The 15189-nt window shown below is 34.5% G+C and overlaps 1 protein-coding gene across 3 annotated transcripts in view; it reads right to left on the reverse strand.

Annotated features, from left to right (window-relative positions):
• The window catches only part of LOC150098339 (uncharacterized), a 275596-nt gene that overhangs the window by 47524 nt on the left and 212883 nt on the right, over positions 1 to 15189 (reverse strand). For all 3 annotated transcript variants that reach the window (XM_090405890.1, XM_090405891.1, XM_090405889.1), the window contains one exon: positions 12616 to 12768. In XM_090405890.1, the coding sequence (XP_090262016.1) occupies positions 12616 to 12768 (153 nt within the window). The remainder of the gene's footprint in view (positions 1 to 12615; positions 12769 to 15189) is intronic.

Here is a 15189-nt window from a genome sequence, read left to right on the forward strand (position 1 = left end):
ACTTAGAGGAGCAGAAAAAGTCAACATAGACATTATATGTATACAAGAACACAGATGGAGAACTGACAATCATGAAGTGAATGAAACATCATCAGCTGACAAAAAATGGAGATTTATTTATAACTCAGCAAACAATGATGGAACTGGAGGGGTTGGAATAATACTCAAGAAAGAACTAGCAGAAAAAAAACATCAATTGAAAAAGTGTCTCAAAGAATTCTTCTCATAACCAAAGTACCAACCCAAAACTGACAATAATATCCATATATGCTCCTACAGAATGTGCTTCACTAGAAGACAAAGACACCTATTATAAAGATTTTTCTGAAGCTGTCATGAACATCCCAGTTCATAACATCACATTCATTGGTGGCGATTTTAATGCCTAAATTGGTAAGGACATTGCCAGTACTACTAAAAACGTGGGTAAATATACTTTGATAAGTATATTTATTTGTGGTTTCACAAATAACAATGGACATTCTCTCATGAACTTCTGCAATAGCCATAACATGGTAATCACCCAAACCAAATTTCCCCATCCAAAAGGAAGACTATGGACCTGGGAACATCCAAATAGTTCTCATTCCCAAATAGACCACATCCTAATCAATGGAAAGTGGATCAGATCAATCAAGAACTGTCGAGCATATAATACGGTTGAACTAAACTCTGACCACAGAATAATCAGTGCCCACATTAAACTTTCACTAAAAGCCTCTAAAAATAAGGCCTACAAAGAAACAGTACAACTGGGTCAAACTAAAGAACCCACAAATTGCAGCATCTTTCCACAGCACATTAGAAAACAATATGGAAAACATTCTTAAAGATCCAGTTAATGAAAAGTATAAGGGTATCATTGAAGCAATAAACATAACATCCAACAAAATTCTTGAAAACAGCAACAAAAAAAGACTTGAAAAAATGAATTACTCCTGAAACTGAAAAATATATAGATGAAAGAAATAAAGCAAGGAAACTCTACCGCTTAAACAGGAATGAAATAAATAAAGACAAACTAGACATTTTAAATAACAAGGTCAATGAACTAATGATCAGAGACAAAGAAAATCGAATAAATAAATACTGCGAGGAACTTGAAAATTATAATAAAACTGGGGATACTAGAAACACTTTTCAAATGATAAATTATATCTGTCACCACAAAACAAAAAGAAGTGGAAATATTGTCACACATGACAAAAATGGTAGGCAGCTATCAGTAAATTCAAACTTGATGAAAGAATGGAGAAACTACTTTCAAGAATTACTGAATGTTGATGATCCCCAACATATAAGTCAGCTAGAGGACCTGCATCTAACCACCACTCTATCAATAAATTTTGAAGACTTCACTGAAAAGGAATTAAAAATAGCAATAGATCAAACCAAAGCAGGAAAGTACCCAGAGATTGATGGAATCAGAGCAGAAGCTTTCAAAAATGCTGGGTAAAATACATATTTGAATCTCCTTGCCATAATGAATCAAGTTTTAAACACTGGAATAATACCTCAACAATGGAAACAAGGCCTTATTGTCCCTATACCCAAAAAGGACAATCTTAATAGAATGGATAACTACAGAGGCATTACTTTGCTATCAACCACAGTTAAAATCTACAATAGGATGATACTCAATAGAACAGAATCTTACTTAACACCACCTTTAAGAAAAAATCAAGCTGGATTTTTTTAAAAAATGAGTACATTAGAACAGATACGTTGCATCAGAAGAATCATAGAAGGTTAATGTGATAAAAACTTACCACTCATTTTAACCTTTATAAACTTCAAAAAAGCCTTTGACTCCATTAATAGAGAAGCAATGTTTAAAATACTCAGTTTCTATGGTCTACCCTCAAAAATTCATATAAGAAATCTCAGCACCTTATAAAGATTACAATGCTACAGCAATCTTTAAAACAGAAACAGCTGAATCTTTCTGGTGACATCAGTAGTCGTGCAAGGTGATGTACTGGCACCTTATTTGTTCTTAGTATGCTTGGACTACCTCTTCTGGACCATCAACACAGAAGATCGTGGTTTTAACATTAGAACATCCATCCATACCATGCAAATAACTGAATTTAGCTTTAATCTCTATATCTCTATAAATCTCTTTTCCCTTTTCACATTGTATCATATTGTGAATAAACTATGATGATGAATATAATAATCTTCTTCATATTCCCTTTAACATGTTAGGATCAATGGCTTGTCACAACCAACTTGGCTTTATAAAAATGTAAATAGCATTATGATAGCATAGCACACCAATAACACTAGGAATAAAACCCTAGTGTTATTGGTGTGAATAACAAAAGTTCAAAGTATTCTCAATAGGTTATGAAAATTTTATACTTCATATCAACAATAAACCCCTAGAAAGAGTAAAGGACTTTCAATACCTTGGATCGTACATCAGTAATACCGAAAATGATATTAGAAAACATAAACAGCTGGCTCTGTCTTCCATAACAAACTCCTTCCCATCTGGAAATCATCATTAATATCATTAAAGACAAAATTAAGACTATACCATGCAACCAGTAGACCCATCTTTACTTGTATGGTTCTCAAACCTGGACAATAAGCACCAAAAAAAAAAAAAAACTACAGATCTAATTAACTCCTTTGGAACTACATGTCTCAGACTGATCCTTGGATACACTTGGATGGACCATGTCACTAACTCTGCTGTGCTAAATCTGGATAAGCAAGAATCACTTGTCAATATAGTCAAAAAACTACAACTCAGATGGCTTGGATTTTGGGGTCAGACATCCTGAAGTCTCACCCTTTTTGGAATCCCTCATCCTGTACAAACCAGAAGATGGCAATCGCAGTAGAGGAAGATCATGCAAACAATTTGGCAATACATAATATGTGAAACCATCAGTAGGCTGAACTGTAAAACTCCATCTGACATCTACCAGTTAGCTCAAGATAGAGAGACTTGGAAGACCATAATTTGCAATATTTAATTTTTAATATAAATCTCTTTTCCCTTTTCACATTGTATCATATTGTGAATAAACTATGATGATGAATATCATAATCTTCTTCATATGCCCTTTAACATGTTAGGATCAATGGCTTGTCACAACCAACTTGGCTTTATAAAAATGTAAATAGCATTATGATAGCATACCTAATTCTATCTACACAGTCTACTCAATTGCATGGATTCTCTGGCTAGTTTATCTGTCTTGCAAGATGAAAAATGTCAGATTCACACCAATAACACTAGGAATAAAACCCTACCATCTCTGTATGAGACTGGCTAATAGACCTTCTTGAGGAAAAGCCTTTTATGTACATTCCTATGTTCTAAATGATTCCAATCAGGGCTTTCCAATCAAAGGGAATTATCATCATTACCAACATTACAGAGGCTGAGTTATTATTATCAAGAGAGACCTCCAGGGAGTCATCGAGGGAAGCCACATACTAAATACACCAGTTATCATACTTGTTCTTTAATTCATTCACACTGCTTGCACACATACACAACATTCCACGGCAATCCATTTTCAATCACGCACCGCTCTATGAGAGAAAAATCTAGATCTCACATCTGTCTTAGCTTCCAAGGATGCCCTCTTGTCCTTTCCCTAACCTTAACCTCCATAAAATAAAAAATTCCACCAAGTAAAATCCTATATGACTCTTTCAGAAATAAGTCTCAGTCATATCACCCCTCTTTCTCCTGTCTGCAGTCTACGAATTCACAATCTGTCTTCATAATCAGTATTCCACAATCTTAGCATCATTTTTAACATTCTCCTTTGCAATCTCTTCACTATATCAGAATCACAGCAGAAACCAAGAGATGAGACATGCACACAATAATCCAAGTGAGGTCTTATCAAGGCCTTGTAAAGAGGCAAAATGACATTCTTCTCTTTACATGTCAAAGTTCATTTCAGCATTACCTTTTGAGTTGTATTTGAAATGTTTGTTGCCTGCCCCCTGAACTTCAACTTCATATCTACTAACACTTCAAGATCCCTAACCTGATCAGTTTCTTCTAGCAGAATCCCACCAATATAATACGACATTGGATACTTGATTATTACATAACAAGCCAAAGTGCATGATTTTACATTTACTGACACCTACAATTCCAGCTATTGAAATTATTCTACAAGTACTACATATCAGCCACATTATCTTTGCACCACCAGCAAGTAGTTGTATGTTGCCTGTCAAATCCTTCCCAATGTCATTGATGTAGAGATTGAATAACAGTGGACCAAGGACTGATCCTTGTAGTACAGCACTGGCTACCTTAAATCTTGCAATCTGTCAGTCAGACATCCTCCTATCCAGGCTAATATTTTATAATCGAAACCCATATTCTCCAACTTATGCAACAGTCTTCATTGCTGTATTCTATAAAAAGCCATAGCAAAATCCAAAAGTATCATGGCACATCCATTTCCCCTTGTCTAGCTCAATGATAACATTATAGAATGATGCGAGCATGTTGCTAAAACATGACCTTCATGCTGTTCATTGCAAAGTAGAGATTCTCTGTCAATCCATTTCTCAATCAACCAACTTTTCCAACATCTTCACCACCACTCCTGAGATACTGACTGGTTGATAGATGGATACACTTGGTCTTTGCACCACCCTTGTGCAATGGAATTAACATACATTCTTTCCATTCCTGCAGAATCTTTACTGTTCTGAGACTCAAATTACACAGCCTGGTTAAAGGAATAGCGAGTTCAGCAGCTGTTCCTTTAACCAGGAACAGCTGCTGAACACAGTTGCTAAACTCTTTCAGCAACTGTGCTGATATCCCATCAGTCCCTATTGCTGAATCCTTTCTTCAGTTTTCAACAGCTCTAATATCTCCTCCTCCTCATACACCTGAGTTTCTTCATCCAGTGAAGGGGTAGCAGTGAATACACCAAGTTGGTGGCTTTTAACAAACTGGACACTCATTAGCTGAACAACCTCTTCTGCATCTCTCACCCTCATACTATCTGCATTCAGTAGAGTTATTCTTTCATGTTCATTCTTTCTTTCTTTTAGTTGCAGCATATCGATAGAATTCTTTGGGTTTATCTTTAGGTTGCAGAGCCAGTATCTTTTCATACAAAGACTTAGTTTTTTGTACGACGGTTGCGACTCTTCTGGTATGCTGCTTATAATTTTCATAACAGACATCATCCTTACATGGTATTCCTTTCACATTATCCTTTTTTTTTTTTTTTTATGAATCTCTTGCTTGATAAGATTACACATCCATTTGATTCCTACCCTATTTATTCTTCAAACATTCGGGACATATTCTGATATTGCATTGTTTAATCATCATCATCATCATATTCCTGCCATGTACCCTCAAGGGATGTACACGATATGATAGTACTACATGAAAAATTTATTTCATTACTAACTTCCTATCTACAATTTTCCTCCAAATCAGACTGTTACTTGTCAAGACTCCGACATTACCAGATCTTATATTTCTATCGTCTAAGGCACTTTCTACCGTATCAATCCACCTATATCTTGGTCTTCCTCTGGGTCGTTTTCCTGACAACTTGGCAGAGAACACTTGTTTTGCTAATCTTTCCTTGCCCATTCTGTTTAAGTGACCATACCACATGAGATTAGCTCTGCTAATGCATTCCTGGATGCTGACAATGTCAAGTTCTTTCCTAATTTAATCTTTTTTAATATGATATTGCCATTGATGCCACCTGTTCATGCCTCTAATCTTTCTCAGGACTCTCTTATCTGCAGTCTCTAGTCTTTGGTCAAGTATTTTACTTCTGACCAAGCTCTCAGATCCATAAGTTAAAACTGGTTTGAACACTGTCTTGTATACAGTTAATTTAGTGTTCTGACTAATTTCTCTCTTATTCCATATGAATTTATTCAATTGACTTCCCACCATACCTGCTTTGTTGATTCTGTTGTCTATTTCCATATTTAATTTACCATCTTCACTAAAAATCGTGCCTAAGTAGCTGAAATGTTTTACTTGTTCCACAGGTTCTCCATTCATAACACAGTTGACATTTCCAATGATTCTGCCTATTTTCATTGTCTTTTTATTGCTGACCTTCATACCATATCTATTACAACAGTCATTCAATTTAGTCAGAGAATCTTGCAGACTTGTAGCAGATTTATTTAGAAGCATAACATCGTCCGCATAAAGCAAAGAGCTGACATTAACATCTCCAATTTTGATATCATGTTTAATACCACTTTCCTTCATAATGTGATCCATATACATAACGAATAATGGGGATAATGTACATCCTTGTCTCACATCAGATTTAACATTAAACCATCTTCCTGTACTTCCTTCAATTCTAACTGCTGACTTACAACTCAAATAAAGACTAAGTATTGCTTGATATAATGCCCCATTGACACCATATAACTGTAGCGTATTGAATAGCCTCTCTCTTGGCACCTTGTCATATGCCTTTTCCAAATTGACAAAACTTAAATACAGATCTCTGTTATATTCCCATGATTTTTCCACTATTTGTCGTAAAGTGAAGATCTGATCTTGACAGCCTCTATTTGACCTGAATCCAGCTTGTTCTACACCAAGCTTTTCTTCCACAATTCTTCTCAACCGTTTCTCAAGTATACTTGCATATATCTTACCAGGAACACTCAGTAGGGATATACCTCTGTAATTCTCACATTCAGTTTTATTTCCCTTTTTATATATGGGTACTATGAGAGCTCTACTCCAATCGTCTGGAATTCATCCCTCTGGCCAGGCATTCTGAACTATGCAGTGCAGCCACTGTAAGACTTTTATACCACCATACTTCAGCATTTCTGGTCGAATATCATCTACTCCTGCTGCCTTTCCACATTTCAAGCCTCTGATGGCTTTTTTCTACTTCAAGTATGGATATGTATTCCTGACTGCATGCCTGGTCAGTGTTTCATTTAGCAAATTTTCAAAGTAATTATTTCATATTTCAAGGATATCTTTTTCTACCGTTTTCATGTCACCTTTATCATCTCTAACTCCTTTTACAGCACTCTTTCCTCCATTCCTAAGCTTCTTCAACAACCTCCAGAATATTTTGCCACCTTCTTGATATTTATTTTCTATGTCCTTGCCAAAGCCCTCCCATGACTTTTGTTTAGCTAGTTTTACACAGTGTTTAGCTTTCTTACATTTGTCTCTGTATTCTCTAAGAGCGCAAGCTGACTTATTTGCCAGGAACTTTTGATATGCTTTCTTCTTTTCCTTCACTGCCTCTTTAACTTCCTGTGCCCACCAGGGAGTTCTGATTTTTTTATCGTTGCAGACAACCTCACTGCATGCCTCTCTGGCAGAATCAGTCAATGTTTTCTTCAGAGTTTGCCACTGAATCTCCAAGGTTTGGTTCGTGTTCTCAAACTCTTTAATTTTCCTTCAATAATCTTTGTGTATTTTAGTCTACAGTTCATATTGCATCGTTTAAGTATTTCTTAAATGCTTCCTATGCACTGTTGATATTCTTCCATTCCACCAACCGATACCAATGCATTGAACTCAGTATACTCCTCCATATTTTTTTTTTTTGTTGTTGTTGCTCCAACCAATGAAAGGTTATGTGCTAATCTACTGTACATTTTGTACCATGGGTGGGCTAAGGCTTTTTTTTTTCTGTTTTATATATATATATATATATATATATATATATATATAAAACAGGAAAAAAAAAACATATATATATTATTATTATTATTTGACTCCTCCGAGGAGTCTAAAGAACTCATCGAGGGAGGGCACCTACTCTACAACTCTCTATCTCCACCACTCAACCTCATCATCTACACCAGTGATGGCGAACCTTTTTACCCAGGTGTGTCAAACATCTTTTTTTTTTTAAATATTGACATTGTTGATGTGCCACTTGCATACATGCATTATAAATTTAACTACATAATCATAGGTGGTGACTTATACATATCATATTAGGCTATTTATTTAATAGGACATTGATATAAAATCTATGAATTCATATTATACAATTAATTTAATAAAGTGAAATTACAAACTTACATTACATTTAATGAATTTTCTGTTGCTGAGTAATGGTAGAAAGTTGCTTTATAGAAGGGCTATAGTGTGTACATTTTAATGCTACACAGGCAGCGCTCAAATCATTGCTCAATCTATTTCTCCGTTTCGATTTGATATTATTTAAGGCAGAAAATAGAGTTTCACGAGAGTACGTAGAAGAGAAAATTGTTAGACGAGCTTTAGCAAAGATTTTAAGAGCATGAAAGTTTTCGGGAAGGCTATTCCACAAGCTTAGAATTTCACAGTCTGAATTTTTACACGCGGTATCATGCAGACATTCCCGCTTGAGTTCTTCTAATTCATTTCTAAGAGCAATAAACTTTCTTTTCCAGATAGGATTACACTGGAAGTCGGCTAGTTGCATTTCTAGATCTTTTAAATCCAACCACTCAAAGCCATCTAATTTAATATCCATGAATTCTGTTTAATCAGGATACTTTATGAATTGGATTGTTTGTTCCAACATTTGAAATTGCTCAAATCTAGAAGAAAACTGCTCAGTTACTGACTTTAGAACTTTGATAGATTGGTTGATATGTTGTTCATGAATTTGGGGGCTGGTTTTGTTAAAAAAAATTTTCACTCTTGGGAAATACTTAAAATTGTTACTTTCTAAATCACGTTGAAATATTCTGAGTTTATCCTCAAAGCTCTTGATCGTGCCAAACATAACATCGACAGATTTTCCGAAACCTTGCAATTGTATATTAAGTTCATTCAGGTGCAATGAAAAATCTGTGAAAAACATCAGCTTACTGAGTCAAGCAGAATCATTCAACTGAGAAAATTCGTGTTCTATGCCCTTCGTATTTAAATATAATTTCATTTAATTTAAACATTCAACAAACCGTTCAAGTACTTGGCCATGACTCAACCATCGAATATTATTGTACATTAATAGAATTGTACACTGATTCAACTTCGCTTAAAAGTGAATTAAATTCTCGTTTGTTTAAAGCCCTGGAAGCAATAAAATTAGTTACCTTTGTCACAATTCTCATCACATCATCCAAATCCTTTAAGCCTGATTTCACACACAGTTCTCCTGACAATACAGTGGAAACAAACCAGGGGATGACCAACACATTCTGTAAATTGTTTGATAAAACCGACATTACCACCAACCATATTAGGCATGCCATCAGTTGTAATTGAAAATATTTCGATAAATCTGTTTCTCACGGAACACTTTAACAACACAGTGACATATGTCTTTACCTGTCATGTTTTGAGGTAAATTTTCTAACTTTATCAATTCCTCGTGCATAGAATCACCATGAACATACCTTACAATAATAGCCAATCGATGACAGCTGATGATGTAATATCTGTAGTTTCGTCGAGACAAATGGAAAAACAATGGTATGAGTTCAAGTCTTGTTGTATTTGATTTTCTATATCTAGCATTCATTGATATAACTCTGTCTTTAATAGTATTCCTACTTAATGGTAAGTCTTTCATGCGCTTTACAATGGCTTCCTTATTATGAAAGTCCTCAAATAAAAATGGTGTACACTTTACGAAAGCTTCTTTAATATAATCACCATCACTAAGTGGTTTCCCATGTTCAACAATAGTATGTGAAATACTGTAACCTGTGGCTACTAAATTTGAAGGTCCTGAAACAAATTTAATTAAAGTCCCTGATTGTGATTCTGCCAGTTTTGGATGTTGCGATATGTATTCTTTGCATTCTTCAAAAGTTTTTTCTAGGAGCCGTTTGTGCTTAGTTTCAAAATGTCTTCTTACCTTCCAAGTTCTATTCACAGATAGCTCACCACACAATTTACAGAGAATTTTATCGCTCTATCAATAACACCATATTGTTCAGTCCAGGCATCTTGGAAATTTCTTCCACTTCCTTTCTGTGATAATTGTAGTTTTTTATTAGTGCTAGCTTCCATTGTAAAAGGGTTCACAAATTAAAAAAGAGCACAATTATATATGGTGGCAATTAAGCAATAATAATTAATAAGAAATAACAATTACTGGAAATGAATTATACACCAGCAACTCAAATTACTTAAGTGGCAGACCATGCAAGACTACCACTACTTCTTTCAGCAGGGTTGCCAGATTTATTACCGGAACATTCATAGCAATCTTGTTATGTTTTACTCTCTACCATGCTACTAAATAGCAGCTATTTAGTAGGTTTTGTTACGAGTCATCGTAAGTTGTTACTATTTGCATCATTTAACAAAATTTACTGAATTTATTGCAACTATAAAAATGTTTTCATTATTTACTCAGATAAATTCAATATTTAACGCTGCGAATTATATTTTCTATTAAAGTGGTTTTAAATATGTTTAGGACTTGTATTATTCAGTCGAGAGACTTGGAATGCATGTATGAACGAATTTCACACAGAAGTCAATTGAAAACTTTAAGTTTATAATATATAAAGCACGTATTTATAAGTTTGTATCATTTAATATCGATAATAATTTTTATAAGTTTTTATAATATCATATGACTATGCAGACATTATAATGATTAAGAAAGAAAACGTAAACTTAAAACACTCATTGTTTAGAGGCTAGTTACAAAATAAAATAGAAATAAGTTAATTACAAAATAAAATAGAAATAAGTTAACTACAAAATAAAATAGAAATAGGCTAACTACAAAATAAAATTCTTTCAATGAACCGAAACCTACCTTCACCTTAACTGAGAGCAATCTTTCACGATTTATTGCAGTTTTTTCATCAGAATACCAATATCTTTCAACATCCAAGGTGTGTCACCTGAAATCCTCAAGTGTGTCAGTGCTGACACGCATGTTATAGGTTCGCCATCTACTGTCCACCACCACTAGTATTTTCACAGACAAATATCCACGCCCATGGCAGGATTCAAACTCGCAGCCTTTTGGCTGGAGAGTGGATATGCTAACTACTCAGCCAACCAGGCTGGCATTGATAAGATTATACATTCATTTGATTCCTGACCTATTTATTCTTCAAACGTTCGGGACACATTCTGATATTGCATCATTTAAGTATTTTTTAAATGCTTCCTATGCACTGTTGATATTCTTCCATTCCAGCAACCAATACCAATGCGCTGAACTCAGTATACTCCTCCATATATATATATTATATATATATATATATATATATTGAAGCATGTGTAGCTCAGTTGATGTGACATTTGCATACCATGATGCTTGAGTGAACGAAGGAAGACTTGGTTTCAAATCTAGTTAGTGACTACTAGAGGATATTTTTCTAAGTCTTTTTTCAACCAGTTCCCAAATTAGTCGATCTCTGGCATGGGCAAGTGGGTTTTTTCCTCCCAGAAACGCAGGTTTGTCGTCCTGTAAACTCAAGAAAATCGACTGTAGAACTCACACTATTTCAGACATTAAATATATTGTGTTAGGGTTAGGGACCATGAGATTGTGACACTGTTGAGCCATTTCTTCACTGCGTGAAAGGCGTTAGATGGTTTACTTTTATGTAGTCCAGAAGCCTTGCTCTAAGAGACCAAACATTGAAATTTTTAAAGTCACTTCAGGTCTCCAATAAAGAAGGTTGGGAAATGGTAGATGGCATTGATGTAGGTGATTGGTAGTAGAGGTTTGGTGTAGTAGTGGAGACGGAGTGTTGTATAGTAGGTGTCCTCCCGCAATGAGTCTTCGGACTCCTTGGAGGTGTCACGAATAATAATAATAATAAGCAGAGCAGTGATCTCACACTGCGCAATGAATGAATTTCATTATCCAGTGTGAACAATGAAATTCATCTCTCACCTAAAGATAATTACAAACATTCATGCTCGCAGCAGGATTCAAACCTATGCCTGTTGGTTGGAGAATGGGTGTGCTAACCACTTGGCTAACCAAGCCAGTCTATTATTACTATTATATCATATCTCCAAGGAGTCCAAGGATTCATTAAGGGAGGGTATCCTACTCTACTGCACACAACTTACCATCTCCACTGTACACCAACTGTACATAATGGCATCTACTGCACACCACCAATAGTATTTTTTTTAAATATATTGTTGTTTTGATCAACATATGACAATTGTTTGTCAGGAAATGTATTATAGTAATAGTGGTATTATATTATTAAAATAAAAATTGACTATTTATTTGTAATGTTTGGAGAATTCAGATATAAAGGTAAGCACTGTTGGATAGCAGCAAAATATCACAGTGAATTGAATCATAGCAAATGGAATCAACATTCAGTTTTCTTTATATTGTGTCATTTCTCTCGGGCAACATGGTAGGTCTGCATACAGCTGAGCTAGGATGCATTTCAAAATTACTTTTTTTAAAAAAAGCAGCTTCATTTGTTAATTATGAAAGGGAGTAAGTAATTATAGCAAGTCATTATAAAAAAGGGATTATTTAAAAATAAATCTTTTTTTTCTAATGACTTGCCCAATTTTCCATTTTATTATTACATAACATTTATTATAAAATGACATATAAGATAGAATGTAGAATAGAATAATAATAGAAAATAAAATGACATATAAGATAGAATGACCTAAAAAAATACAATAACCAAGGAGTCACTTACACTGCCTCATGAGATCATACACTCTAGGAGGACAACCAGGAGGACATTCCATTCTATAACCAGATTCCAACATGTGATATACATCAGTAAGTTCCACCCCTGGATATGGAGACATTCCATATGTAGCTATTTCCCAAAGCAGAATACCAAATGCTGGAAAATCAAAAGTAGATTAATAATCAATTAAGATATTATAACCATATGTAACATTAACAAACCTTCCTAAACAGGCAAGGATATATAACTGACCGCTTAATTTCAGGACAACTAAACTAAAATGTAGACTATCCCAAATGTCATTAGGTACATACAAAGGGTGCAATAAAATAAAACTTTCAGTAATAACTACATTTTTCTAAAATTCATATGAAGATATGCACTTTGCTGAAATAAGTAGTACTGAGATGGCATAAATAGCATATGGTCCCTCTTTGGTCCTGATCATACTTTTTGGGATATATACTCTTCACTAGTTTATGACCATATGAGTCAGGTATCTCGGACTATTCTTTCTTTAAATACTACTATTGCATTTAAAGCAAACTGAAAATGCTGGATACAGTTTTGCCTAACATGATATTCCAATTAATCCCAAAGGCATTCTCTTGCATTAGGATTCTGTGCAGGTTGTTCAAACTTTTGCACATCATTTCTTTCTCAAACTGTGTTGCAAAAACATCTGAAGTAAGACGTACTATTGTGTTGAAAGAGAACAACAGTTTGCGCCATAAAACTATCACAGGATAGGAAGTCTTGTATATATCTGTTGGCATTTGTTTTTCCAAGTACTAAAATCACAAGCTTGAGTCCATGCCAGGAGAAACAGCTCTACACCACTTCACAACTGGGATCACTAAGGCATAAGTCATTTCCCAACCTTCTGTCTCATACACACACACACACACATGCATGCACACACTCTTACTCATCTAATGAGAAAAAAAATATAACATGATTCATTGCTCCTGACTATGGATTTCCAATGCGCTGCAGACTTGTCATGGTGTGGACTGTAAGTTCACACTAAAGAAAATCAGACCCATGTTCACTCTAAGTTGTGTGTGCAGCTGTGGAGTGGCCATTGCATGCCCATTTACAAGACTCAATCTCTAACTCACTGTCAAAGATGACAGTAAGTGGAAGACTCCCAATAAAAACTCTCAGAGGAACAGACATTAGCCCATGCTAAGTTATTTTTTGTAACATTGTTTTGATATGTATACATATATTTTATATAACTTCTTATGTAACTTTTTTTTTTTTTGAAAATCAATGCCCAAGGCAACCAATTGCTGCTCAGAAGACATCATGACTTGCACATTTGATTCCCTGGCTTAGAGGGAACACTAATCATGTCTTTACACGTGAGACTGTGAAACTCTTTACATGGTGTCATATATGTTCTTTGAATTCTTGGTCAATTGTTTCCACATTCTTCAACTGCCAAGATTTCTATACTACTCTCCTCGGCATTCTTTGGTCTTAGTATTAGCTTCCTATGCATGCACTGTTTTGACCGAGGTGGTACCGATACATTTTTATCAGATGATAATATTATACAGTTGATTTTGGTGATGTCTTATAGCAGAATAGGTCAGTGAAACAGCAAAAATATATGTCTCATTCTGAAATGGAAGGGAAGGGGTACCAATACATATTTGAATTTCATGTATTTTCCTAGTATATATATATATATATATATACTAGGCTGAAACTAGTAGTGTGTTGATATTAAAACCTTTTTACTTAAATCTCGGTTCTAGTCATTTAATTCTTCATAAAACTATATATATATATATATATAAGATCTGGTAAATAACTTAAAAAGACAAATAACAGTTTTTATTCATAAAATATTTTTGCAATACTTGCATTCCAATTTGACCAATGCTCACCTTCTGTAATGCTATCTGTGACTAGATATCCATTTAGATCTGAATGAATGAGGGTGGACTAGCTAATAATAATAATGGCAGCAAGTATTCACTGTTCAGGACATGGACAAGGCATTCCTAGCAGCACATTACAACATAAAAATGAGTATAAATTTAAACAGAGATTAAACAAAATAACAAAAGTCTTATCAATTATGTCATAGTTGATAGCGATATCTTCAGAATGGTCAAAGATTAAGAGGGTACAGAAGATTTGAAATAGGAAGTGAAGTGACTAATACCTGTGTCAAGTACACGAAGAATGAGTATACTAATGAAAAGAAAAATGTGTGTTAATGTTTTGAAAAGAATCCAGGGCAAACATCCTTAATATGTGAAATTTAGGTTGAAATATACAATTATTATTATGGGAAAAGTGAATTAATTTGAAAACAAGGACCAAACTTCAGAGACAGTGAAAAAATCTGAAAAAAAAAAAACAATGACTGATTCAACCGGAGATGCATGTAGTGAAGTTTGCAAAGATAGGAAAATAAGAATTCAATAGGGAAGTTAGTAAATCAGTCCATGGATATATGTGTGTGTGTGTGTGTGTGTTCAACTCCCCACAAATTACAGAAATAACTTTCAACTATCAAACATTACATGAAATGAAATGGCTTCTCCAAAAAGACTACAC

The sequence above is a fragment of the Typopeltis vanoorti genome, chromosome 15 (assembly GCF_054136105.1).
Source record: "Typopeltis vanoorti isolate ZY-2024b chromosome 15, IOZ_Tvanoo_1.0, whole genome shotgun sequence".
NCBI lineage: Eukaryota > Metazoa > Arthropoda > Arachnida > Uropygi > Thelyphonidae > Typopeltis > Typopeltis vanoorti.